This window comes from Fukomys damarensis, unplaced genomic scaffold, assembly GCF_012274545.1.
Source record: "Fukomys damarensis isolate Sample0158 unplaced genomic scaffold, DMR_v1.0_HiC HiC_scaffold_32, whole genome shotgun sequence".
NCBI classification, from domain to species: domain Eukaryota; kingdom Metazoa; phylum Chordata; class Mammalia; order Rodentia; family Bathyergidae; genus Fukomys; species Fukomys damarensis.
The window spans coordinates 9,799,236-9,827,074 of record NW_022900944.1 but is presented as its reverse complement, the minus strand read 5'-3'; the positions used below and the strand labels follow the sequence as shown (position 1 = coordinate 9,827,074).

The 27,839-nt window shown below is 37.8% G+C and overlaps 1 protein-coding gene across 7 annotated transcripts in view; it reads left to right on the top strand.

The window, feature by feature from the left end:
• Positions 1-27,839, top strand: part of Nup93 (nucleoporin 93) — a 114,194-nt gene that overhangs the window by 33,767 nt on the left and 52,588 nt on the right. The window contains exons 1-2 of one of the 7 annotated variants that reach the window (XM_033757858.1): positions 18,184-18,582; positions 22,687-22,815. The exons of 2 other annotated variants lie outside the window; for them this stretch is intronic. In XM_033757858.1, the coding sequence (XP_033613749.1) occupies positions 22,777-22,815 (39 nt within the window). In that variant the 5' untranslated portion in view covers positions 18,184-18,582; positions 22,687-22,776. Of the gene's footprint in view, positions 1-18,183; positions 18,583-18,881; positions 18,999-19,606; positions 20,231-22,686; positions 22,816-27,839 lie in introns of those variants that run through there. 4 more of the 7 variants (XM_033757857.1, XM_010638940.3, XM_033757860.1 and 1 more) reach the window with 4 other exon arrangements.

Genomic DNA, 27,839 nt, shown 5'->3' with positions numbered 1-27,839 from the left:
TTTTTTTTTTTTTTTTTGGTATCGGGGATCGAACTTGGGTCCTTGCGCTTGCAAGGCAGGCCACTGAACCGCTGAGCTAAATCCCCGGCCCCTCTGTGTAATCTTAAAATGGTGTTTATACTTAAAATTTTTTAGCCACCCCTCGCCCATCCAGTGCAGTTGTTTCATGCTCTATAAACAAGTACTTGTAAACAGAGATGAGATGGGGTGAATAGGACAGAGCTTAAATAATTTGAAAAATCAATATATATTTTTTGGGAGCAAACCTAATAGTATGAAAAGATATAGCACTGGCTGAAAGATTGATTGGTTGTTTTGTTGTTTTTAATGTTGAAAATTCTAAAGAGGGCTGGGGATTTAGCTCAGTGGTTCTGCCGCCTGCCTTACAAGTGCAAGGACCCGAGTTCAATCCCCAGTACCAAAAAAAAAAAGAAGAAGAAAATTCCAAAGAAATTGTTTATTTGAAAAACTTTTTTGTTTTTAATTTGCTTTGGCATTTCTGGAAAATTTATTTGGACTACTCAGTAACAGTAATGTACCTTGTACATTTATACTGATATAGTATATTCATTTTTTAACCTTGAGATATTGACAGATTTATAAATACGTTAAGTAGTAGTGATCATATCTTCTAACCTTCTGCTTAATTCAAGAACACCCTTTTCAGCACCTTCATTAGATGGCTCCTAGCAGCGCATGCTCATCACATCAAAGAGAATTTCTTAAGTTTGAATGAGTATGGCTGAGTTTTGGTCCTATGTGGGAAATCTTTGAACTTCCGAGAGTTAAGATGTTTCCATTTCGTACTTTCACCTCTCACTTAGAGTTTACAGAATAGCTTGAAAAATGCAAAATGGTCAGTCCAAGGTAAGTTTTGATTAGTTGGGAGTTTATCATCTAGACCTGAAGTAGTTTTTTTTTTTTTTTCAGATTTAATTGAGTTTATTGGTACATTTTAGGGATACAGTACAGTTACATTCATTGTTGGGATCTTGTACCTCTGCATGACAGGTCTTGATTCTCATTTTTTCCCTTGTCCCTGCTCTCCCTTCATCCCCTCCTCCCCTCCGCATCTACAAACATTTTATTTCCATCTTTTCATTATCTCACATTTTTTTCTTTTCCCTTATTACCCTTCCCCTACCCATCCCACCTTCCCTACACCTTTAGCTCCTTTCTTCCCATTTCTCATTGTCAGTAATCTTATTAGGATCTTCTGTATTATTGCAGATTATTCGAAACTATTTGGTATTTACACATGTAGACCTCAAGTAGTTTTGAAGTAAGTCCTGTTTACTTTGTCTTCTTGCTAACAAAGATTTAAAGAGGGGGGAAAATGTAGCGTAGGTCTAACAGGCTATGGATTTGGCCTGATCTAAGGGGATTCAAGTCTATCAATAGGGATTGGAGGCTTTAAATTGTTGACCTGTGCGTAAACTTCATGCACATCAGGTAGTATTCTGTCCTTGTCTGACTTGTATAGTCAAATGTAGATACCAAACTGGTTCACATCTTTAGAATTAAGTGATCTCCTTTTAATTCTTCTCGTAATGTGTTGGTTATCCATGAAGAGTAAAATTGAAAATTTTCAGTTACTTATTTTTTAGAAAAGTCAGATATACTATCTGATGGTCACTTTTCCCCATTTATTTTAATAGCTTTATTGAAATAGAATTCACATATTATAAATGTGATGGACTTGTCTATATAAACTTTTGTTTTCAACCAGTGCATTTTGTGGAAATGAGAACACACGCACCCTAATCCCATGTGCCAAATATCAGTCCAAGTAAAATTATTGTCAGTTTGTAAGATCTTTAAAGTAGTTCAAAAAAGAAGTGCTAATGCCTTTGGCAGGTGCTGTACAGGACTTTCTACTACTGTTCATCATTTGCATTACGTATAAGCTTGAAAAGGTGTTATCTCATGTATAGATTGTCTTTTCTGCTTGGTAAATATTGACTATATTTCTTTCACTTTTTAATGGGGCTTGAAATTAATATGGGTTTTTGTTATTACTGTTTTGTTTGTCATAAGTAGTGATTTTTTTGTTTTTGTTTTGAGATAGGTCTTTATATGTAGCTTAGGCTGTCCTTTAAGTTATATAGCCCAGACTGGCCTTGAACAAGTGCTGAGTGAGATTATAGGTGTGTGCCGCCACATCCAACTAATGACGTTGGCATGCATTGAGAATGCATTTTTTAAAAATTGCTGTGGCCACCAATAGTATATTTTTAAAAATCCACATAAATATATGTGTGAATGATAGTACTATAATTTTTAGATGTTTATTGAGTTTATTTATTAGAAATGATCATGACAGAGGCCTACAAATTTTTGTAATAGAGGTAAGGAGCCATGATGTAATACCATACAGCTAAAAAGACTATACTAATCTTTTCAAAGTGATTTTATACTTGGGTATAAGGCCTCTTAATGAGATCTACTTGCTCACTTTTGTCTTTGGAAAAACAATATTGAGGATAGGTTGCACATCTTTACTAAGCTCTGAACAGACCTAATGTACCGTGGATGAAATGTATTATATAATACTAAAGTATAAATTTACATAGTTCAGTTATGTTCTGGGCTTTTTCACTAGATTGCATGTATATTTCAATAAGGCTAAGCAGAAATAGCCTGAACTAGCCATAAGAATTGGAGCTGCAGTTTCCCAGCATTAAGCTATAATATTTCCAAATGGCATTAGACCAAAGCAATAATATTATTGCTGTGCTTACCATATTAAATTCCTACCCATGCAGCAACAAATTACTACAAACTTGGTGGCCTAAAACAACTGAAATTTATTTTGTCACAATTTGTGAGTCCAGAAATTTGAAATCAGGGTATTGGCAGCACTGTATTTCCTCCACCGGTTCTAGGGGAGAATCTTCCATCTTTCCGCTTTTGGTGGCTTTAGGCATTCTTTGGCTTGTGATAGCATAATTCTAGCTTCATTCTTTGTCTTCACAGGTTCTTCCTTATGTCAGATCTCCCCTTTAGTCATCAGATTTAGGGCCCATCCTACATCCAGGGTGATTTTATCTTGAGATCTTAACTTAGTTTCCAAATACTATAACATATGTAAGTGTAGGAGTTAGGATTTGGTCATGTCTTCTAGGAGAAAGCATTCAACACACTACCCTTAGAAGCACAAGAAATTTCATAATTTTCGACTGTAAATCATAAAATTTCTTCAAGTCTAACTCCATTTCACAGTTATATGAAGTATGGAGTAGCAGGATAAGACATCCATTGCTAATTGTTGTACTGACTGCATACCTTAACCAAGCCTCTGATCTTAGTATTCTCTGTTGGGTATTTGGAAAATAGGACTGACTACTTACATCTGATTTCAGAGTTCAGTACTAGTTACTCTCTCAGAACAGGTTAATAAACACTATGCATATGTTTGAAGTAGATTTATTTATTTTGGAGATGGGGTCTTGCTGTGGTGTCCAGATTGAAATCAAACTCCTGGGCTCAACTAATTCTCCTGCCTCAGATGCGCAAGTAACAGAGACTACAGATACACGTTTCTATTCCTATTAGGGAAATTTCTCTAGAGACATTTCAACAGAAGTAGTCTGCTTTTTATAAGATATTAAATATATCATTTTTAGGGTAAGTATAAGTAAGATTAATAGTGACACTTTCCCAAGATAGGAAGAGCTGCCTTGTGTGTATATATTCTCAGCTTCCGCCAACCTTTTCTTTTTTCTATTATACCTTAGGCCTTTGCTTGTCACTGTCCTGTAGCTTGAAGCAGCCCTTGTGGAATGTCCACGTAGTCTGACACTCTGGCTTTCCTTAGATGGCACCTCTTAACATAGTCTTCTCAAATCTTCTTACCATGGCCTCCAAATATAATAATCTTTACTGCCTAGGGAAAAGGAATTTTCTGAATGCTCCCTTACAAAGTTGAAAGATTTCTAGATTATGTTGTTGGACTTGACTTAGTAGTGGCTAGCTCTAATCTTAGATAAGTGAAAATGTAGCCCCTTCTAACAAAAACACAAAACCAAAAACCTAATTTTAAATCTTAATAATGTGCCTAAATATGTGAGTGGAAATCCATCTTACATGAATAAAGAGAAAAAGAAGTCTTACACAGAGATAATACAACCATAAGAGAAGCAGTCAAGAAAACTGATCTATGACATGTAAGATTAATGGTACAATTGTAATTAACTTGTTAAAAACTTGATTTGCTTACTGTACTGTGTCTAATAAAATATTTGTTATTACTTTTATTTTTCTGTCCTTGGAAATGTAGAGTACATTCAAATCATGTTTAGTTTGTGTTTTTAAACAATGAGAAGAAACTAGATGGCTTTGGTAAGTATAAAAATGAATCAGTTGTTTTGTAACTTCTTATAACTTAAATTCGTATCACTTAAATCTCACTGTATAGTTTATTCTGGCCTTGAATTCACTGTGTAGCACAGGCTGCCCTCAAACTTGCAGTGATCCTCCTGCCTCAGCCTCTCAAGTGCTGGGATTGACAGGCATGTATGACTGCTCAGCCTTCCTATTTTAAGAATTGAGGTATGTGTTGCTGTCTAAATTCTGCCATATAGAACTACAAAGAGGAAGAGTAGTTGTGTTGTTCACTAATTGTGTGTTTGTAGTACTGGAAAGTTGTTTTGTTTTGTTTTTTGAGACAGGGAATTGCTGTATAGTGCAGGCTGATGTTGAACTCGATATGTAGCCCAGGCTGTCCTCAATCTCATAGCAGTCCTCCTATCTCACCCTCCCTAGTACTGAGATTACAGGCACACATAATCACACCCAGCCCAGCAAGTTATTTGAGAACAGGTTGCAGAAATCCTATGGCAGTTAGTTGGAAAGGGGTCAGATTTGTCTAGAATGATTAGTATGCTAATAGTATCTCTTCAGGAATATTACTAGATAGATAGTAATACAAAGGAAAAAGTACAATAAACCTTTCCTAGTTTAAATCAGTTGAGAGAAAGTGCAGTTTGAATGGGTAAATAGTGTCTGATTTCAAAGACTACTTTAAAATAAATGCATTTGTCATTTTATCTGTTTCTAGAAACCGAAACTGCTAAGTGTGTGTACCAAGCAGAGTTCTTACCAGAGCTACTGTAGTACATCCAAGGAAGAGCTGCAGTTCATTCATATGGTTTGCATCTGTTGCATACTGAGAATTTATACAATTGAGAAATATTATAAGAAATGTTGTCTTCGTGCTCTTAATATGTTTAAGTGTGACTCTGAACAAAATGGTGATCCAGGCTAAATTGGATTATTATAAATTTTGTCTTGATAGACTGTGGACTAAAGGAATAATATTTTGCTAAATTTTTCACATAATATAAAAATAAAAAGAGTATTCCATATAACCTGTGATGCTTTTAGTTAAGCATTCGTGTTTACCTACTTTGTTATATTCCTTGTGGCCTAGGACACTCAGCAGGAAGTTCATGGTAACCTTTCTTTTGAGTTTGTAGAGGACTTTACTGGATATTTAAATCTTTCCCCCTCTCAGCTTATAGCAACTGCTTCTCCTAGGCTTAACACAGCCTATAGTTATAAATGGGCTGTGGCTCACTAGCAAATTAATATGATTATCACTGCATCCAAAGTCCTTTCCTGGAGCACTGAGTACCTTTTAGGCCAAGATTCAGGTGTAGTAGCTGAAGTGCATGTAGAAAAGATACACTTCTCACTCTGTCCAAGTCTTAGGGACAAGAGCTTTGCCATGTGTTTTTGTTCTCAATGTGAACACAATGTTGTCTACACTACCCCTGCTTAATATTTATCAGTACTTCCTGTTCCTTGTCATTAAACCCTAACCCAGTGTAAATCTCAGAGCTAGTAAAAGAAAAAAATTAATAAAATAGTGTCTTCATAGAGACAGGCTAATGTGCCATCTTGTTTCATAGCCTCATGCTAATTACTGTGGTAAGATTTCTGCTTGTTTATGATAAGAGAAACGGTAGGCATCATGGTCTGATGGCATATTGAAATTCTATGAATGGAATTAAAAATGGTAACTTTGGAATAAAAGTGGATTTATAGACAATGTGAAAAACTACTTTTATATGAGCCAGGGATATAAGATTTCACTCCTTTTATTTATCCATTCACACATACTTGAATGCCAAGCTTTCAGAACAAGCAAGTAAATGGATGCTGAATGCATTCTGTCGGAGCAAGCAGGAAATGACAGGCTTTTTTGTCTTCTCAGAGATTTCTTATATTTTGAAGTGAATGAGAGAATATCAATTACCAACTTAAGAAAGAAGTTGGAATGGTTCTCTAAGAGTTTTTTGGAACAAGCCCATAACTAAAATATTTATCTAACATTTTAATAGAGCTCTTCAGATACTGGACAGGCTGTGCTGCCTTTGAACTGGAGTTGAGTAATCCCCTCCCTCCTTCGCTAACTTTCTTTTAATCTGCCAATATCTATTGATGCCCTAGCACTCTGGAGATGAGGAAAATATATTGTCATCTTTAGTCTGGCATCTTTAAATTGCTTAGTTTCAGGAACCAGAAATAGGCGTGTTTTTATCTGCTGAACTATTTGATATTGTAGTAGATGTGATTTAAATGGTGGTCAAAGCCTTGTCAAATATTGAATGCATTACTGTAGATCAGTCTGTCATTCTCAGATGGCAGCCCTTGACCTGGTGTGCCACTTTGATCTGCTTGCCACAGCTCTTTGTGATCTCTTATTTCCGTTTTGGAATGCTCGATACAGAGCTTTTCAGGCCTGCAGCCTAATGTGGCTCCTTTGATTGATGGTAGTTGCAAAGAGTAGCTCGCTAGTTACAGAACTTTGGGTCCTAGGTGGTGAGTGTTTTCCACCACAAGTACATGTTCTGTGAAGAAACTGAGAGAGGGGCTCTGATGGGAGAAGCATGGTTTCAGTCACTTTTGTTTGTTGTTTGTTGAGAACCATTAAAAGAAGCTGGGAGGTAGGAGGGCAGCGTTCTGTAGTGACAAGACCTAAACTAAGAACCCATGCAAGCTAGGCACCATAGTGCATTCCTCTAAACTCAGCTATTCTAGAGGCTGAGGCTAGAGAATCATAAGTTTAAGGCCAGTTTAAGCAACTTAGCAAGACTATGTCTCAAAATGAAATGAAAAAGGGATGGGGTAGCTCAATGGTAGAGCAGTTGCCCTGTATTTGATACCCAGTATTGGGGTTGGGGGTGGGGTACATATTGCTTTCTTTTAAAGGATTTTTTTTTCTGTTTCATAAATGCTCAGCCTATACCTGTACCTGTACCTGTACCTCAGATGTGGGGAATGAATTCACTAAATTCAGGTTGCTGTCAGCTGTGCTGGGGTGGAGCCCTCAGTTCTAATAGCTGCTGGTCCGCAGTGATCACAAGATCAGCAGCAGTGCACAGGCCACATTATTTATCGCAGAGGAAGAAAAACCAGGCCCTGCTTCTCACTGTGGAGTGGCTCTGAGGCCGAGATGCAGTCAGCAGAATCCTGCCTGTGCTTTGCATAAATCTGCAGCACTGGAATTGCTGCAGCAAAGTCAGCTGAGCAGGGCCGGGTGTGACACAGTGGCCAAGAAATGTCTCAGAACCCTTGTCTTATAAAACATATTTACAACTAGGACTGGGCTATTTAATTTATAAAACAAAGGGGTGGATCAAGTCTGCAGAATGTGAGAGTGTGGATTTCATGGCTGATTTTTATTGTTATGGCCTAATTGCATTTATTTCTTTGAATGGCATAGGCAAATTATAGACAAGATTTTCCTCCGTTCTTCTTTCTTCTTCATCTTCGTCTATTATTATTGTTGTTGTTGTTGCTTTTAAATGCCGTTGCTGAATTAGGGACAAGTAGAAACAGCCAGAGAAGGTTATGATGACTTAATTTCCAAATGTACTGGTGCGGCAGTCTTTGGGAATATCCTCTCCTGTTAGGGTCTCTTATTCACGAAGCATATCAGTTTGTCTCAACAACATTAGTCTCTAAATGAGCAGGGCCCTCTGGATCCTTGAAGGTTTATTGGAAATTACAGTAACACTTGGTCCTATGATGAGATCCAAAGCTGCCTCATATGTCTTTGTGCTGAAGAAAGTGGTGGTGGGTATTTTCATTCAGAAGGTATTTTCACTGAATCAGTACTTCTCAAACTGGTCCCACCCGCAAATTTGTCTTAGACTGAGAGATTCTTTTATAAAAATACAATAAAAATGGATTACTATAAAAAATGAAATAAAAAGCATGCAAAATACAAGCCCTGATATTTTTTATTAGACTCAATAGAGAGAAAATTACTTTTATCGGGTTGCTATAGAAGTTTCTAACTGCTTGTTTTCAGTTTTTGTACTTATCTGTGGCAGACTGGGAATAAACTATTTGCAGAACGGAACTCTTTCAACTATACTTTAGAGTAGTGTGAGTTTAAGTAGTTCTGCCTGCCTGCCTCCTTCCTGCCTTCTTCTTTTCATCGTCCTCCTTCCCTGTGCATGGAAACATGGTTTGAAGAGAATTTAAAAATCCTGTCTTCTGTTTTATCCCACATGTCATCAGGGAGGCAAGACTGCAGTTTATTGAACATTAATTATGTCTAGATGCTACACTATGCTCTTTCTAGGCTTCCTCCTTTAATCAGCAGCCATCACAGGCTAATTCCATTTCACAGATGAGGAACCTAAGGCCTGTAGATGCTAGTTGTGCCAGACTTTTGTGCCAATCTGTTGGTTTGAATTCAATACTGTACTCCTTTGTTTTAAATTCCATTTAGACTAAGACCATTTTAGCAAAGGAGTGAATTTTCAGATTGTATTTGAAGGAGGAAGACTAGTGAAAATATGAAATAGTATAATTGATTGCACATTAAGAGCGAAATAGAAAGTCCACAATGCCAGAGAAAGATGAACATTTTTTAAAAACGGATATGGTAGGCATTGTTCTTATTTACATGAGCGTAATAGTAAAATGATGTTGATTGAGGGGGAGTGGGAGCATACTTTCTAAACCCTGGTACAAACTCCTGCTGGGTTTGGGAGGAGGTGGGTTTTGAGGGAAGGCCAAATCTGTTTCATTGGTTTATCTACTTTTTGCCATAGTTTTCTGCTTGGTGAGCTGTCAGTTTAATTTACTGTCTAAAGCTCAGCCTATTATTTCTCAGGTTTGCTGCCCTACAGGTACACTGTAAAGGATTTTTCTGAAATCCTGGAGCAGCTTTTAGTTTCAAAATGCCAAGGCTTTGTGCTTGTGAAAATAGGTTGTGTTCGACTTCTTGCTTGATCTTCTTTGTTTTGTTTCTGAAGCTGAGCTTGGGTTTGAAGGATGATGCTTCAAGTAATTTAAAGGGCACATCAAATTTTTAGTGTAATACTGAACTATTGATTGTTGACTTATTTGTGGGTTTAATGCATACCCATTTCCTTACTTAGTGTCTAACTGGCCATTAAGCTCTGGCAGTGTGCCGGAATGTTGAAATCTTGATCGTATAATATGATTTGGCTGTCTAAGGGTATTATGTGCATTTGGTTTTTAAAGATGCAGACAAAGATCTCAACTTTATGTGTACTCTAGAATACCGAAAATAAGTTATATCAAAATTATTCACTTCTAAGGAGACAGCATTAAAAGTACATGGTTGACATTCAACAGAACATTTAACACTTTGTACAAATTGTTACTCTCTGGACTAATTGATTCTTATAAATATATGTAAACTAACGGAACAAATCAAGAAGAAAAGACTAAGCAGGGGTGGCATTGAGTGTGTGAGAGCAGGTCACAGTTAAGCACTCCATATAAGTGACCATCAGCATTCACCTGGTACCACTGTCCTGGCACAAGAATTGAAATTAGAATCTGGCTCAGGGGTTGGTGCAGTGTTCTGCTTATGGAGGGAGCTGGGCAGAGGCTGTAGGGTTTGGAGGAGGAGTAGTCATTAGTTGCAAAGACATTCTATGCTTTTCTTTTATAACTTGGGCACCTTTTGACTGAATTAGAGGGCATGCCCTCTCCTCTTTGAGTTATAACTGAGGGATAAATGACTTGGCATCATTAAATCTGGGATTTTGAGGAAATAAAAGAGAACTGGTTGGAAACTCAGTTTTCCCTTTTAATTACAAAGTAAAGTTGTTTAATTTTTAAAAACTTGGAAATTGGCCTCAATATGCACTTTTTTAATGAGACAGGGTCTCACGATGCAGTTTGGGCTCGCCTTGAACTCACTATGTAGCCCAGGCTGGCCTCAGATGCAGTGCTGAAATTATATGTATCTGTTTTCACCAATGTTCTAGTTGGTTTGTTTGAGACAAATCAGCCCGCAAAGCAGTTTATCTTTGAAGTGTTTGTATCCGTAAAACCATCTTTGTTTTTATCTCTGTTTCGTTAAGGACAAAATCAATAAAATGTATGTCTAAAAACTTAGGATAGAATTTGTCAATTATAATTTTTTCCACTGTGGAGGTAGTGAATCTGATACTGAGGCTGTAGCTTGAGGAGAGAGAGAGAGAGAGAAGAAGGAGAGGGAGATGTAGAGAGGGAGGGAGAGGAAAAAGGGGAAAGGGATGTGGGGGATTAATAATCCCATCTTGGTTAATCATCATTATCTTCTCTGACTGCTATGAGCGGATGTGCTATTGCTTCTGTAAATGTTAATAATTCATGGATGGACTATGCCAAAAGGAGGCCTTAAATCTGGTCTCTCAGCAGATTAAATACACCGTCTGCCATCAGTAGGAGCCAGGAGAAATGAAAGATGGACTTGTTGTTTTTATCCATTACCCTGAATTCCTCTGCCTTTCTCTCCAGCTTCATTCATTCTCATTTTGGCTACCTTTGTGTTTATTTCTTTCTATCCAGTTTCTCCCCTTTGCCCCCCATTAAATGAGTGCTGAGAATCCTAGGTTTATTGTTAATAACATTAGATTTTACTTTTCCTTAGCTGCTAGTAACAACAGATGCCATGAGAGAAAGCAGAGAGGCAGAATAAAGTATTTCCTTGGAAATGTCTAAATCAGTCTGCATATTTGAAAAATATATTAAAATGTGCAGCCTGTGTTTTGGAAAGTGTTTGAAATGGCTTCTTTTTGCTTTGAAGAACATTTCTGCTATGTAGGCAGCTGAAGGTGTAAGTGGTGTTTTTACTTTATAGAGATCTTGGGGGGGTATTTTCCCATTTTTATAGCTGAGGACACTGAGGCACAAGGCAAAATAGAGAGTTGCCTGGAACCCATTTGTTCTGACTCCCAACTTCAGTGTACTTTCTACAAGACTTAATTATCTCTGATTTTAGAAATTATGTGTAGGTACCATTATGGGATACATCACCAGAGTTCTAATAATATATAGGTAGCTTCATAGAAGAACTACTGATTAAATTTTAAATGATAATTTTCCCAGAAGCACTGTAGTTTGAAGAGGCTGACAGTCTGTAGTTATATAGACATTTCTAAAATTTCTGCCTGAGATCCTTTAACAGCTTGTACGTTAATCAGTTCTGTTGAGCACTTTTCCTGAATCTGATGCCTTAAGTACACTAAAATGGATATAGTAAAGTCCAGTGGTGGTGAACCTATGGCACATGTGCCACAGCTGTTTGTGTCATTGAACTCTCTAAAAGATTCACCATCACTGATATGACTTCTACCCATAAGACATTTTCATTGTTTTAGGTTCACTGATGGAATTTGGCTACTTGAAATACCCCAGTGTTGACTTAGGATGTGAGGTGGTAAAATAGCAGAACTGGAAGCATTTTAGTCTCCTCAGTAGTTTACTGGAGGACCTATTGTTAAGAAGCATGTGAATAAAAGGTACTTTTGTTTTTAAAATCATTTCCACCATGCCCCTGCAGGAAAGCTTGCAGAGAGAACAGTGCAGCAGAAGCAGATTTTTTAATCAGCCTGTTAAAAAGTTTTAGAATTGCAGATTCCTTCCTGTGTTCCTATTTTAAAGATGACAAGGGCACAATGCAAGAACATTATTTATTAGGTGGTGTGAGCTTATGGGGCCCGAGAAAAGGCTTTGCCCCCACTGCTGTGGTGGTTTGTCCTTCCCAAACTGTTAAATTAGGAAAGGGAGGGAACCCCCTCCTTTTCCTGTCTCTTCATATGGGACCAGCATCCCATAATGCATCATTGGGTTGTGTTCCACATTCATTTTGTTGTTATTTCTCATAATTTTTACTCTGGCTATTTTTATTTTACAGTTTTTTCTTAGGTCCCTGAATATAATTTTATTAAATCTTGGTACCAAATTTTATTTATTACTTTGAGGAATGCAATATTTAATTTTATAATAGAGATTAAAAGGAAAATAAAAACTTGACTACAAGTTTTTTTCTTTAAAAATTTCAGGAACCTATATTTTGTATGTGTTAGTACATATGACGTTCTGCCCCCTAAAATAAAATAATAGTTCTTTTACTCTTGTTTAAGTTGTTGAGGCTTGGGTAATTTTACTGATCTTGTTTTTTTATTGAGGAGTCTATATTGAACCAGTATCTGGCCTTATCAGTGTTCTTCAGCTAATAGCAGAAATAAGTATGTGCAGCAAAAATTTACATGAAAGCTAAGATTTTCCTCTCTGCTTTTTCTTTTTTTCTTCTTTTTGCAGTGCTGGGGCTCAAATCCAGGGCCTTGTGCATGGTAGGTGGGCACTCTATGTATTTGCTTTGACCCCAGGTTGATGGACCTTACTTTAATAAGGAGATCTAAACTCTGTATATTTGGATTTATAAAAGAAATCTTGGGACAATGTTTAGCTTCAGTATTACTTCGCATAACAGCTTCTCTACTAATTTTAAAATAGATTTTGTTTGAAAGAATTCTATTTACACTCAGCCTGGCAAGAAATACATCTGTTGTGTAAAGTACATTGGTAACAAGAATTAGCAAGCTAGAAGCCAAGTTATTTTGCAATTATCATTGTACCCCATGTAATAACTTAATATTCCATGAAGTCTGGGCCTCCTGAACAGTTTTTCTTGGTAGTGTCACATAGTGTTGTGTAAAGAACTCTAAGGAAGCCAGAACCTGGCCCAGGTCACTGAATGACCTTGGCCAGAATCTGAATTTCTGTAAGCCTTGTTTTCTGAATCTGCCACAAGGAGAATGAATTTCCTGTGAAATTTTATGGCTATAAATTCGATGAGTCTTCATAAACTTTATTATTTCATTTAGTTTGTTTTATTGCAGTAGAACTAAACACATTCTGTTGGCTCTTGCCAAAAGTCTCATTTGTTTCCTCTCTCTGAATATTGCAGTCTGCATGGTACTGAGAGGGGGATAGTGAGGCAGAGGGGAGGCTGACTGACTGACAGGAAAAAGAGCTCATTCTGTTTTTCAGACCTGGGCATCTGATTAAAACTGCACCGATTGCCTTGGAAGAGTATTTGTGTACTCATCCCATTTTAGGCCCGTTAATAACTTCTTTTACTGGGGAACTACTACTGGAAAACATTTTATTTGATTGATTGATTGGTACCAGGGATTGAACTTGGGACCTTGTGCTTGGGAGGTCAGTAGGCACCACTGAGCTAAATCTCCAGCCCTGGAAAACATTTTAAAGTGAAAATCTTCTGAGTTATTTTCACCCAGGTGCATTAAGTTTCTAGCAAACTGATAAGCACTGTTGTCACCCTTTTTGGTTGATAGTCATAGCAAAGGCAGAAAGAACCCTACTGTGGAGCAGCAGAAATTCATCTGCTTCTGCAAGCTGGCAGAGCTTTCTTTTCACTGTTCTCTCTTGACCTTGGGGAAACTAGCTTGAGTATGAGCAAGACAAAATAAACCTTAATTTGTTTTAGTGCAAAATAAAGACATAACAAAATTGTTGGGTTTTTTTGTTTTTTGTTTTGTTTTGCTTTGGTACCAGGGTTGGAACTCTGGTCCTTGTGCTTGTGAGGCAGGGGTTGGAATCACTGAGCCACATCCCCAGTCCAAGAAATTATTTATTTATTGACTACCTGTATCTAGTGGGAACCACTGAGCTACATCCCCAGTCCAAGAAATTATTTATTTATTGACTGCCTGTATCTAGTGTTCCTCCTCAAAACAACATTCAGGATGGGATGAAATATCTGCTGCAAAGTCGCAGATTCCTTTTTCTTTGCCAGCTGATTCGTAAGGACAGATGGGTTATGAATGCAACACCACTGATTTTGGGCCAGGACCAGGATCTTCTTGTTTTCCCTGGTTGTAGGTGAGTTGTGAGAAGGTAGTGACTTTGGGAATAGAATACTGACTGTCATTATGCTTAGTCACAAAGAAGAATTTGGTGCCTTCCATATTGGTTAAGAACCACTGTAGCACCTATCTTATCACCTAAGCTTGGAACTGTCTCACGAAGTTGAAGAGATTGGAAGGAACAAGCGAAAGTAATATTTAGCACCCTTCCCCCTTAAGTACTTATCTGCATCTACCTATTTGGAGCCCAGTGAACACTAAAAATGAGGTGAGTTTCTTGTGTATCCATTAAGGATAGCACTATGGTATGAACTTAAGAGAATTAGAGTTAAGTATAAATCTGGACATTGCCCTCTGGAAGGAAGCTCCTTGTCTTCTGCCTAAAGAACAGGGTTACACTCCTACAAGTGATAGGCAAAATGGAACAGGAATGATGTGAGATACTAAATGCTGTGAAAGTTCAGAGGAGGGAAGGTTGGAAAAGACCTCCTGGAAAGGTTGGGACCTGAATGGGCCTTGAAAAATGCTTGCAGAAGGATGGGGGAGTAGTGACCTGACCAAAGCCAGTGAACTGAGACCAGAAGTTATATCCTAAGAAGTCAGTCTGTAAGGGAGGCAGTGTCAGATGGGGACAGGGAGATTGCCAAATAAAGGAGTGTGGATAGCAGGTACAGTTGAAAGTTTGGGAGCAGGTAAATGTTAAGAAAAAAGGAGAAAGGGTATGGTAATGCTTATAGAAGTTGGCTTGGCCAGTAGAAAGCTACCTGCTGACCTGTTCTTCAGAAGCAATTGTAATAAGTCAAAAGGTGGATGATGGCTAAGACCAGGGAGGTAGCCAGGACAAGGAGGAAAAGATGTGTGAGAAACATTTAGAGTAATACATCTTCTACACTTGGTATTTGATGGGCTTCAGAATGTTCAGAAATAACCTGAGGTTTGGGAGCAAGGAGAAGGATTGGTACTTTTGGTCCAGGCTGAGAAACTGGAGAGATTAACTAGATTGAGAGTTGAGATTTCACTCAGCTTTTGCTGTTTTGGCAAAACTTCACTATAGAAATCCCCCTCCAAAACATTTACATTTAGATTAAGAAGCACTGCTCAGAAAACAGCTCTAATAGAATTTCCTAGAGACACTGGCCTAAAGGCAAGAGTTGTGGCAGTGAAATGAATGTGTGGAAGGGGAAATGTATGGCATGGTGCAGGGAACCAAGGTGTAGGAGGAAAGAAGAGCCAGGAGTAGATGGGTTATGGTTGATTAGAAAGGGAACTAGGACCCAGCTGTGCTTTGCAAAGCTGGGGGCATTGAGGGTGGGCAGTAATCACCCAACCTCCCTTGGCCTCTCATTCTTTACCCTAAAAGTGCATACCTACCAGTAATATTACTTGTTTTTCCCAGCAGCCCAGTGAACCTCGCAGGTGAACAGAGCCCACTATGGATCTGTAAAATTATGATTTCTGGGTAAAGTCCCGTGTATGCCTAGTGTACTTGTAGAGCTTTCCATTTGTTTACTTGAATATGACTTTACCTGGCAATTGTTCCAGTTCCACTTAAACCATAGAATTTCAGTGTATTCTATTTTCTATTCTATAAAGTCTGCATTTGTGTAATCCCTTATATTAATAAAAACTTTTCTACCTTATTCTATTTGCTTTAATTTTTGATGCTTAGGCCTGTGTAAGGTTAACACGCAAAATTAAACAGGGGGCTGCCTAAAAGACATTTAAGAATGGATCACTTTATGTTCAGTTAGTGACAAAACAAGTAGAGAAATACCTCGGTTGTTTTTAGGACCTCTTCATTCAGGCACCTGGTCCAGAGACAGGTTAATCCCTTCCGCTCCTTTGCAGCCAGAATATTATGCAACCCCATACCCAGCCTGTTTCCTGGAGAATGGGGGGAGAAGGAAGCCGAACTGGTTTAAGATTTATTGTGACATAAAGAAATACCCTAATCTATTTGGTGGCATTACTAAAAAAGAAAAAAAATCTTAACAAACTTAGGGAGGTTATTTTTAAAAATTAAATAAAGTTTTTCTCTCCCCTATTGTGAAACGTAGCTCCCTCAGGAACAGATTTTACGTCAGTCATGTGGTTTGACTGTAACCACGTCTGGGTCTTCAGGTTCTTTTTTCTTGTCCCTTCCTTCCCCAGGCAGAGACTCCTATTGCTGCATATCCACTATGCTCCAATACAGTATTTTTTTTTAAATCAGAAACAAAAGAGTTTGTTTCTTACAGTGATTCAGAGCGAGGTCCCCCAGGATTGTCTTTTGTTCAGTAATTGGAGCATAAGCTGAGCCTGGTTAATTTCAAAGCTTACCCTCAACATACATTCCCTCCCTTCCTTCCTTGTTCAGTTTCTAAGCTATTGGTGGTACCTTGTGTTGGGTCTGAAACAACAAAAAAAGCTTGAATTGTTGAATGTTCACAACTCCTGTGACATCTGGTATGGCACCAAATAGCACTGTTGGTGCAGTTAATTTTAAGTTTGGGTAAGAAACAAAACTGGAAAGCTCTTCAGCCTTACAGCATTTGTTAACACATGAACCTCCACATTATGCACTGGATGATATCACAGTGAATAAAACAAAGGAATTCATGAGTTGATTTTTATGTTAGTAACATAAGTTCTTTCATTGTTACTGTTCAGGCACCAGCAAATTCCTGTGTTCATTCCTTTTGGTTTAGTTGAAGTTTTTGTTTGTTTTTGTTTGTTTGTTTTTATAAGTCAGAAATGTAGAAAATATCTCTGGGCATTTAATTGGCAAAAATTCTGATGTAAAAAGTATAAATTAATTATAAGAATTGTTTTTCTTTTAAAGCAACAAAGTCCTTAACTTGTTTCTGCTTCTTAAAAATGATGACAGTAGATGAAACAATTCTTAAATAGCCAAATTCTAGATGTTATTATTATATAAAAATATGTTTTGAAATTGGACAGTGTTATGTATCTTTCAGGTTCTGTAGAAATAGGGGTTGGATTTCAACCAACAGATTTGATACTGCAGATTTGGTTTGTGAAGAAAGAATGGTCTTTCTCTTGATCCTTCTTTTGCAATCTGCTCTGTAATGGTGGCCCCTACCTGACTGGCCTTGCTTTCATCATCTGGTGCTGAGGTCTTAGTATGGTTTTATCTTTGCTTTTTTTTTACAAGTTTCCCAATAATTGCACAGTTGTTTGCTATATTGAATTTTTTGTGACAATTAAAAGCATGCCAGTATTTTATAATGTAAATCTTTAATGTTCATGTTATACATTAAATCATGCAGGGAAAAGAATCCCTTTCTGATGGGCCACTTTTAAAACCATTACGATAGAATAAGAATATTCATTACTTGTACATCATGTATTTCCCCCTAAATGTTGTACAAAGAAGTGACAGTTGAGCTGAGCATATGTTAATAGAAGGTCTGCATTTTCCTGTGTCACTGACAGTTTCATTGGCTGTATATTCCTGAAATGCAAATAACCTCTGTTCTCTTCAAAGCTGTAATTAATCTGAAGTTATTTAAATAGTATCAAAATCTTTTAACTACTAAGAAGCTAAACGTTTAAGATGGTGAATTTACTGCTTTGTTTGAAGGACAGTACAATTGACAAGGGCACAGTGATCTTGAGATGCTGCTGTGTGTTGGATCTATACGTTCTGTAGAATAAAATGGCACAATCTATCTGCTGCTGTATCAGATCTTTTAACTATCATTTATTTTAGCATCATGGCATGTACAAATTCCTGCTGCTCAGTTAAGGGACCAGCTTCACAACTGGTGTTACAATCTGTGGCCACAGCACTGCATCACAATGCAGCAAATGCATTTTCCACGTTAACCAAACATGACAGCTGAAGCGATTATTAACCATGCAAGATGTCGGAAGTCATCAAAAATTCACATCAGAGTAATTGCAATAGCTTTGGTGGCGGGGGGGAGTATCATAGCATTTCTTCCCTACATGTTGTCTCTCCCCCTCTTAAATCTTAAGTTGGTACATTCCGTTAACAATAAAATACCCTTCTGTAACCTATAAACTGTTACTCCCATCAGTTTGCGCTTTCAAACTGATAGCTGACTTCTCTGAATTTGCATAGAGCACCTCTGAGGATGATACTCTGCTCTGGGGGCCGCAGTACACCCTTTTTAAGAGGGCCCTGCAATCTCATTGTCTAATTGGACTCTTTAGTGCTTCAGTCATATCAGCACTCGCAGAGGGGTTGTTCTTTTCTCTTTGGTTTTTCTTCTTCTCTTTCTCTCCTTTCTCACTTGCTATTCCTCTCCCTTCTCCTATTGCCACCCCTCAATTCCAACAATTTAGGGTGGGAAAAACTTGTGCGCTGGTTTGACAGTGCTCTTCCCACATAAGAAGATACAGAAGAGCTGCAGTGACTGACAGCATCAACTGGTCTGCAACTCCTTAAATTTGAGAGCTGCAGGTAGGATTGCCTGTGTTTTGTAAAAACACATTCACCCTGGTAAATAGAGTGACCGCATGTTGCAGTACCTGTGAAAGACAAGGTCTTTATTTGTTTAAATTTTTGAGTTACATTTGGAAGCAGTGAACTCATTTGATGGGAAAAGTACTTGATTCTTCAGAGACTTCTTCATAATTGTGTCTTGCCATTGTAATGTTTTTCTTTAAAAGAATCTGTTGGGTGTGGCAGAGAGGTATTTGCCTAAAGCTTTAAATAATTGATTATTTAGGATTTTTTCAGACTTCATCTTTAAGTAGCAGGGAGTATATGGACTTTCTTGAGGATTTTTAAGAGATGTGAAGTGCAGAATTCTTCTATGATGTGAAATATGAAAATGGAATTTCTTTTTTGCTAAAACCAATTCTTTTGGATTGTAGGTGAGTTACTATATGTGTGCGTTTGTGTGTGTGCGTGCATGTGTGTGTGTGTGTGTGTGTGTGTGTGTAGGATACCTTACTGAGGAATCTAGTTACTTGTATTTGGTGATTAGGAGAAAATTAGAAATATTTGGAATTTCTCACAGGAAGTGTTTTAGCGTTAGGCTTTAAGAATGAAATAGTAGAGAAGTTAATTCTTAAGTCTTATCATTAGTTGGCAGTTTAAGGTACTTTTTATTTCTTAAATTCAGCCTCAATTGAGTGTGAGTTTTAAAAATATAGCTTAGATTTTTGTAATTTGTGTAAGTGAAATGAAAACCTCCTAAGTCGTGTAAACATTATTTGGAAAGGAATAAAATTATAATATTGCCTATAATACTTTTAATACCTTAATATCAGAGAAAAATGTTTTTCAGCATTAAAAAGTGACTTGTTGTCTTCCCTTTAAAAAAACACTATGAGAGAGAGAGAGAGAGAGAGAGAGACAGACAGAGAGAGAGAGAGACAGAGAGAAAATGATATATTCAGTTTTTTATTCCAAGGCATTGTATTTGTATTGTGGGACCTGTAAGGTTTGGATCTCTTTCAGAAGCTCAGACTTGGAAATTGCTCACCTAGGGATTTAGCAGTTCCCTTCAGAGGTGTAGGACTTTTCTTTACTCTTAACAATAGGAAGGCTTGAGGAGCTGTCAAGTGGGGAATGGAGAGCTGCTCAAGGAAGGGAGAGCAACTGTGAGAATTTGGCTTCTCTCAGTGCTAGAAGTCTGGATTTGCCCATGACTTAAGATTTCTTTAAAACTCTGACCCAGTGCAGCACTGCAAAGAATTGATTTCTGAGATGAGACAATGAGCTGTGGTTTGCATTTTGTAAAGATGGAGGAAATCTCTAACACTGACCCTGTATGGGAGATGACTCAATTATCCGTGCCTTGGTACAGTTGCAAATTATTTTCCTTTGTCTGAAGTGGGTGGATGCCAGCGCCTTCATCAGAGCTCCTTAATTTAATGTATGGAAAATGTCTCAGCCACCATTTTTAACAATTAGCTGTATCATAGTCGAGGTGAACTGCATTCTTAAGGCAGCTGCAGGGCCATTTCATTTACATTAGGGTCTGTGGTACAGGAGCTTTGTTACTATAAAACTAAGAAAATGAATTTGCACACTGTACAGAAGAGTTCTGTAGGAGGGTGGAGAACATTCCCAGAAAGAAAATGGAATCCTTTTGTCTACAGTAAGTATTTCTCATATAGCGGTGAGACGTTGAAAATTTGTTTTTGGTTGAATGGGCAAAATAGACTTTTAAATAAATGCTTCTGCAAATATGAAAGGTGTTGCCCAGAGATTCTTGGATGTATTTTTTTTAAGGTGTATGTTAAGAACCAGATGTGATCTATATATTCTTGAGCTTTATGAGTAATTTTAGCAAATGATTTAAATTAATTATTCATTAATAATTGAAGTTAATGAGAGGTATAAATATATCACTAGTCAGATGGAAATGACACTTGAGAGAAAAAAGAAATCTGAATGGTAAATTTAAGAGTTGAAGCTTGTTTTCACTGTCTTTTATAAAAAAGAATATATTTTCCATTCCAAAAACAATTGCTGAGTTGTAATGCTGTCTGTTGTTGTTAAGAAAATGCTGTTGTTAATGACCTATAATTGCTGATTAAAATACATTAAAAATGTTTTAACAAAATAGGATTTTTGTCTTCAAAGATCAATAGATTGAGGCTTTCGCTCTCACTCATGAGGATAATTTTTAGTGCCTTCTGCTTAATTAATAGTTGTGACTTCAAAGCTATTCATATTAAACTCTTGTTTGTAATTGTAAGCTTATAAATTTTGATTCTTAAAATTAGTTGAATTTGACCTGGCTTATTTCATTGTTCCTTTCTACTGTTATTAAGAGGAAACAAGTTAATTTTAACTTTAATTTGTATGTTTATCTTTTAAAGGCTGAAGAATTTTTTATCTTTTAAACCCCGAAGGATTTATAGTAAGTGCATTCAACAGTAATTTGTACCTTGAAGAATTGGCTCAAAATTAGAGGCTGTTTTAGGAGTTGAATGTTCACAGAACTGGTATCTGAGAATCCTTTAACTTGATATCAAATTTATATTGCCAACTATTCTAGGTCTTGCACTAGGTGCTGTTCATCCTGGTTACTGAAAGCTGTTTTCTGTAATTAATGGGTGTTTATAACTAGAGAAAGAACAGTTTTCTTCATATCAGCCCTTTCTCTGACAATAGGAAGATTCAGTTTTCATAAGCCTTGGGTTAGAATTTTACAAGATTCAGTATAACCATGGTACTAATATTAGCTTGCAGCATAAAAGCTTAGGTTTCAATGTAATTTTTTACCGTAGGGGGCATATTTAATATATTATTTGTTTAAGTATATGGTAGAGTACAAAGGAATTCTTTTCCCTTGATTTTTAACAAAGCTTGCACCTTAAAAGAGTTTTAGGTAGTAAATTAGAACTCTTTTAACTGCAGCTTTGCTTACATATAAAATGTTTGGCTGGATGGCATAGGAGTGTTACAAAGCCTTCCTTTGAAATTTTTAAAGCAGTTGAAGAGCCTGATATTATTTTCTGTTGCTGGCTTTGTAAGAAGCTGTGTCCTGAGTACCTTTTTAGGTACCCTGAAGACATAGCAGAGACCCATTTGCTTCCTATTTTCTTTGCCTCCACCATGGTCTACTCAAGTTTGGTTGCTGGAAGAGGCTGTCCTTCCTGATAATTGTAGGAGATTCCAGATTCTCTTCATTCTAGAAACTCTTTGGTTTTCTCATGAAATTTTAGTTTACCTAAAATTTCAAAAGATTCAGGGGCTGGTTTTTGTTGCAGCAGAAAATACCTTCTTATTAAACCTTTGAGTGCTGTGGCAGTACCATAATGTAGATAAGCAAGCATGTCAGCCAGCCCGCTAGGAATTGTTTTGTGGCACTAAGATGGCAGTGAGAAAGGGGTAAAATGGCGTCACCAGGAGCACTGTGATAAGAAGTGGACCGCTTGAGTTCTTTTCCTTCAGTTGAGTTTGAAGACGGCTTTAGTAGCACTGCCCTGCCAATTTACAGTTACTTTTTATTATTAGAAGATAGAAGTCATGATATTTCCTTGACTGAATTTGGAGTTTATCTAGATGGCTTTGACTGTTGTATTGAAGAAATTATATTAACACTGAAATTCCTTGCTTTGTGCTTTCTTCTTTGATAGTATAGAAACTTCTTCCACTTTGGAGTTTTAGAAAATGAAGAACTATATACATTTTTATGGCAAAATGAACCTGGCATTTGTATACACATATGTTGTTTCTTGGGTTTAATTTAATTTATATATATATATACGCCTTAGAAACATAGTTTATTGTATTTCTCTTGTGGCTCGAGATGTAGATTATTTTGCAAGTGAACTGTAATCATAATAGTAATGGTATTGCCAATTTCTCACCTGTTTCCATCTCTTCTGGACTTGGGATTTATGGAGCTGACCTTAGAGTTTATGTAAAACAATCCAGCTCATCCTATAGTTAATTAAAACAGATTTACTGCAGTTAAATAACTTTTTCAAGGTCATACATTGAAAAGCAGTTGGTTTTGCCATAAATCCAGACCACTTGACTCCCAACCCTGTGCTGTGTCATACCACTATCTATATCCATCTCCATTCTTTCTGTTTGTAGGCTTGCTGGTGATTGACCTAATGGGTTGAGTTTTCAGCAGTCTGTCTTTCCTTAGCTACATGGAGGTGTTCCTTTTGAGCTGTGCCGGGAATGAGATGTGCTTGGAGTCTTCTTAGACTTATATTGCAGGTGATATGCACTTATAAATTTATCATTTATAAACAAACACTTACAGATAATGATCTATCCTGCAAGCTGTGCTTTTAGGTCTGCTGTGTGGGCTTGGTGTGAAAGGTGATATGGTGCTTATCTCTTGGGCTGGGCAAGGTTGTCATATTTATCTGCTGTGAGATGGTACGAAGCCAAATATTCTGAAGTGTTTTCCAGCAGATCACACATTTTACTGTAGGTATGAGGGGTCCCACAGTGGAGGGTCACCCCTTCTTCTTTGTAAGACTAGACTGAGTGAAAGAATTTTAGCTCCTTGTCAGTTTCAGGCATTTTCTTTTTGAGGAAAGAAAAAATGATCCTGCCCTCTCTCTTTCTGTTGCATGTATTTGTCACACCAGCTAAGCAGTGTTTCATGTTTTCTGTACCTGGGGTGACAGTGGTGAGTGGTGCATTCTGCAGTATTCCTCAGCCCTGACAGTGTAAAGTCAAAATGTTTCTAAATTTAATTAAGGTTTTAGAGAGCATGTGGAATCACAGGTCTTGTTAGCAAAGAAACATCTTGTCAAATTCCATTTAAACAATGTAAAGTAATTAAAGAATATTTCTTGTTTATTTTAGTAGTCTCCAAAATATATTAATTTTTTGAAAAAAGAATTTCTGAGTAAGAAGAAACTGCAGCAGAACCAAAACTCCCTTTCCTGTGACAGTCTTGATGATTGGTGCTCCAATCCCATCAGCGTAAGCATTGCTGCATAGCAGGAGGAGCTGTGGTTTTCGACTGCAGTGTAAATGACTGACACCGTGTACCAGCAGGGAATTAATATGAGATGTGGTTCCCAAACACTGTCCTTATAGCGCTCCTTGCGCTTGCTAAGTAGAACTCAGCCTTAATCCAGAGCTCTGAAGAAGTCAGCCTACTGAAAGCTGTAGGCTCCCACCTGGCCACCTCTGAGACGGTGCCCTTTGCTATTCTTTCGCCCTCACAGCCCCCAGATAGATCTTGCTTTTGTTTCCTTTTAAAAGCCATTATTGCATTCCCTTTTTTATTTATTTGTTTTTTTTTTAAGCACTGCAATGCAGTTTTAATGCCCAAAGTTCTATGGATGTGAATTTAGCCATCTCTAAGATGGACATATTGAGACTTTTTTTTTCATCCCTTAATGAATCTTTCTTGTCTTTCTTTCCTTTATGTCCTTCCTTCATCTAGAATGCTTGGACTTCATATTTTTCTAAATCTTCTCATATCATTGGGTTAGGAGGGGGCTCTCTGCTGCCCTTTGAAACCAGATATAGTTTAGCACACTGTTAATATCCATTCTATTTGCAGAGCTGCAACAAAAAAAGTTCTCTTTAGAATTTTTTCCTTTCTTGTGTCTCCAGAGTTTGTCCCTAGCAAGTGTGCCGGGCTTTTGGGGGCAATTGGCAGGAGATAAAATGCTCCACTCTGGCGGTGTCAGCAGTCTGCACTCTGTTAGTTTGGTGCCTTCTTTCCTTGTCCTCTAGTGCTCTCCCCGACCTCCTACCATCAGTAAGTGAAGAGAGGGTGGCCAGCAGAGGCCCTGCCCCTGCATCTTGGCACATCCTACTCCATCATGGCCCTTTTCACTAGGATGCAGGATCTGGCTTGTTTTTCTGGAAGTGATAAGGCAGCAGCCTTATCAATGTGATAAGTCACATTCCTCCCCAGTGCTCTTGTGACTAGCATAGAGGTGGCTTAATCAACCCTCTGTATGATGGGGCTTTGCTGGATTTGCAAGGAGAGGGGATTCTGCTGAAAAGATACTGTTTTCCCTGGTAGTGCCTATGGTTATTTAAAATTTTACTCATTTATATTATGCCCTTAATACTTGCTACCTCTGTCTATGGAGTCTCCAGAGCCATTCAGTAACTGAGTTAGGTGATCTGTTTTTCTTTCCTGGATGGCCAAATAAAGAGGTAGGAGGAGATAACAAGAATGCCCTGGGGCCCCCAAAAAAGGCAGAATAAGTTTTGTAGCTATAGTCTAGAGACCGAAATGGCCTCTCTGGGATGCCAACCCTTAATTTTAGCCTTTTTCCCCAAGTACAGCAGCCCCATAGTACCAACTTGATGCCTTGGTATAGAAATTGGAAGAGGCATTCAGTAGTTGTGTACCTACATTGTACTGACAAGGGAGGTTTTCCAAGCATCTCTACCCCTTGCTACCCACCACAAAACTGGCATCCCCCTTTTCTTGCTGCTGCTTTCCCTTCTGGTTTATGAGTTCTGCCCCTTTTTTTTTTCATTTTTCATCCGATGCTGAAATCTTGGATATTGGAATTTTGTTACATGTTGATTTTTTTTTTTCTTTTGTGGGGCTAGGGTAAGAAGCAACTAGAACGGGTCTGCAAAAGGTAATTAGGTGCACCTACATTAGTGACTCTCTAAAGCTTGTGGCTCTTTTAGAAGGCAGAGGGCCAGACAGAATTTTGTCATGGCTATCTTAGCATGCCCTTGAAGGGACCAGGTATGTCAGCTCAGTTAGGTCTAAATATTGCCTGTAGGTCCTTCGCTGGTCCCAGAGGAGTCATTTGCCCAGTGTTGTGTATTCTTGAGTTTAGAATCTCTTAGTGAACATTGAGTTATCTATCTGTGAGAAGTTATAGACCATTCTGAAAACTCATTAGAATCATAAGGCAAGGAATTTGTTTTGCTTAATGGACCCAAACCTAACACATAATTGTGTGAGCCGTTTTTAGCCCCATAGCAGAAACAAGTGCATAAAATGGGACCCAGCATCCTGACAGTGACAGATGGCCTAGTGGCCTCCCAGTGCCATGTTATATCGCTACAGTCTGCCACCTGTGGCTCCAGAGCTGCCTGCAGTATCACAGATCTGCTGAGCCTGCAAATGGTGGAACTCCACTAGCCCTCTGGCAGCATCTGCTGCCACCTGCTGAAGGAAGACAGCTAGTCTTTTGCATATATGCACAATGAGAAATCCTACAAAGCATTAAAAATATATTACAATTGACAGATATCAGCTTTGCCCACTTAAGACTGCTTTCTGCAGGAGTATTTAAGATATGTATGGAATCTGTGAACAGATGATTTATGGGTGATTTAAAATACTAAAATTTTTGTAGAAAACAAACATGGGATTTACTGTAAATATCTGAGTTAGAGAATAAAGCTTGGACTTCACTGTTCAATCTGTATTCCTTGTAGATGAAGATTCAGCCTCTTGTGGACCTTGTAAGCTGAGATTTTCTGTACTATTTTCTCATAGTATAGTGGTCTGATAGAATAACCAAATAAACCATAACTCTTACAGAAATTCTCCAGATTTTAAAAATACCCCAATTTAAAATTTTCTGTTTGGTTTAGTGTATGTTTTTTATCAGTAATGAGTATTTCTGCACTTGAAAGATTCCTTGAGGCATTCTCAATATAGGCATCACAAAAGGGAGCTAATGAAAGGCATGTCCACACCATCTGATAAGCCCAGGGGCTCTGGCTCTGAGTACTGGCAGGATTTCTGTCTTGCTCATGTGAAAAATATCCCACTTCATCGAACTTCCTCATTTCTCTCTTAAGTAGGAATATTACTTTTGTAAAAATTTTACCCAAACTGTTTCAGAAGAGGTCACTGTTTAGAAATTGGGCAGAAGGTTTTGGCAAGGTGAAAGGAGTATTTTATTTATAATGGATTGAAGTAAAATAATGGCCACACCTCACACTTCTGGCTTTATAGAATTTGGACTCTTTCGCATTGCACTAACCAAAGTTCTTCAATTTTAAAAATTTGCTTTTTTTTTTTTCTTTTTTTGAGGCAAGGTCTTGCTTTGTAGTTTAGGCTGGCCCTGAACCCACTATGTAACCAAAGCTGGCCCCAAACTCGTGGTGATCCTGCTGCTTCAGCCTTCCAAGTGCAGGGATTACAGGCATGTACCACCATGCCCAGTTCTTTTTTAAACCATTCCTAATGCCAATGCTCATTGTGTGTTAATAATTTCAATTTGGAATGTTAGTTACAGATTTCTTGTTGATTAGTGTATATTGTACATATCAAATGAGGGATGACCAAAGATTTTATAATATCCACCATGTATTTTTGTGTTATGTCAGATACCTTCTGATAAATATCTAACCTGCTGTGAATGCCTCAGTGTATATTTTGACGGAATTGATTACATTTAGTCTGTTGAAGGGAAAAGATATGGGATACTCTTTTGTGTTTTGAGGGCTGTTTAAAATATGGCTATTGCTTCATGGGATTAGACTAGTTGTTGTACTTTTTGAAAACAATTTTAACAGGAACTTAAATTCACTGGTTATGTATCTGTCCAACAAATCATTTATTTGTTGTAGATGGGAAGCAAAGAACTGTGAGTCAATGGAAGCTTTTTTTGTGTGTGTTTGTCCCGTCTTTTCCACCCTTGATCTTAGCCAAAAGGCCGAGAAGCAATATGTGCCATCTTTTCCTAGCTAACTTAAATACTGAAAATTTACTCACAGAACCCCTTATTTCTTAATAGTTTTCACATTTGGAAAGTGAGTTAAGTAAGAAAATTTAGCCATTTGGCAAAAAACAAGCATCCTTTTGCTCATTTCCTTTTCTTCAGTTAGAATTTAGCTGCCGTTTGTATTCTAAAACCCAGAGTCTGAATGGTGATTAAAAATAAGGTGGTTTCAAGCCTGTGTTTCTGGACCTGAGCATTTAAGAGCCACTTTGGCCACAAGATTTTTGAGGTAACTACGTACTTGTTAAGAGAAACAGCTTATTTTGAGGTTGTATTTAGGGTTGTTCTCAGCCTGTATACATTGTAAGACAGCCCACTTAAAGATGGGGCACATGGCAGAAGATACTGCTTGAGCAGATTATGGTATTTATTGTTCCTTAACAGTAAAGCAGTAATAATATTGTGGAATGAGCTGGGCATGGTGGCGTGTGCCTGTAACCCAGTACTCGGGAGGCTGAGGCAAGAGGATCGCTGTGAGTTTGAGACCAGCCTGGGCTACATAGTGAGTTCCAGGTCAGCTTCAACTACATAATGAGACCCTGTCTCAAAAAACCAACCAAA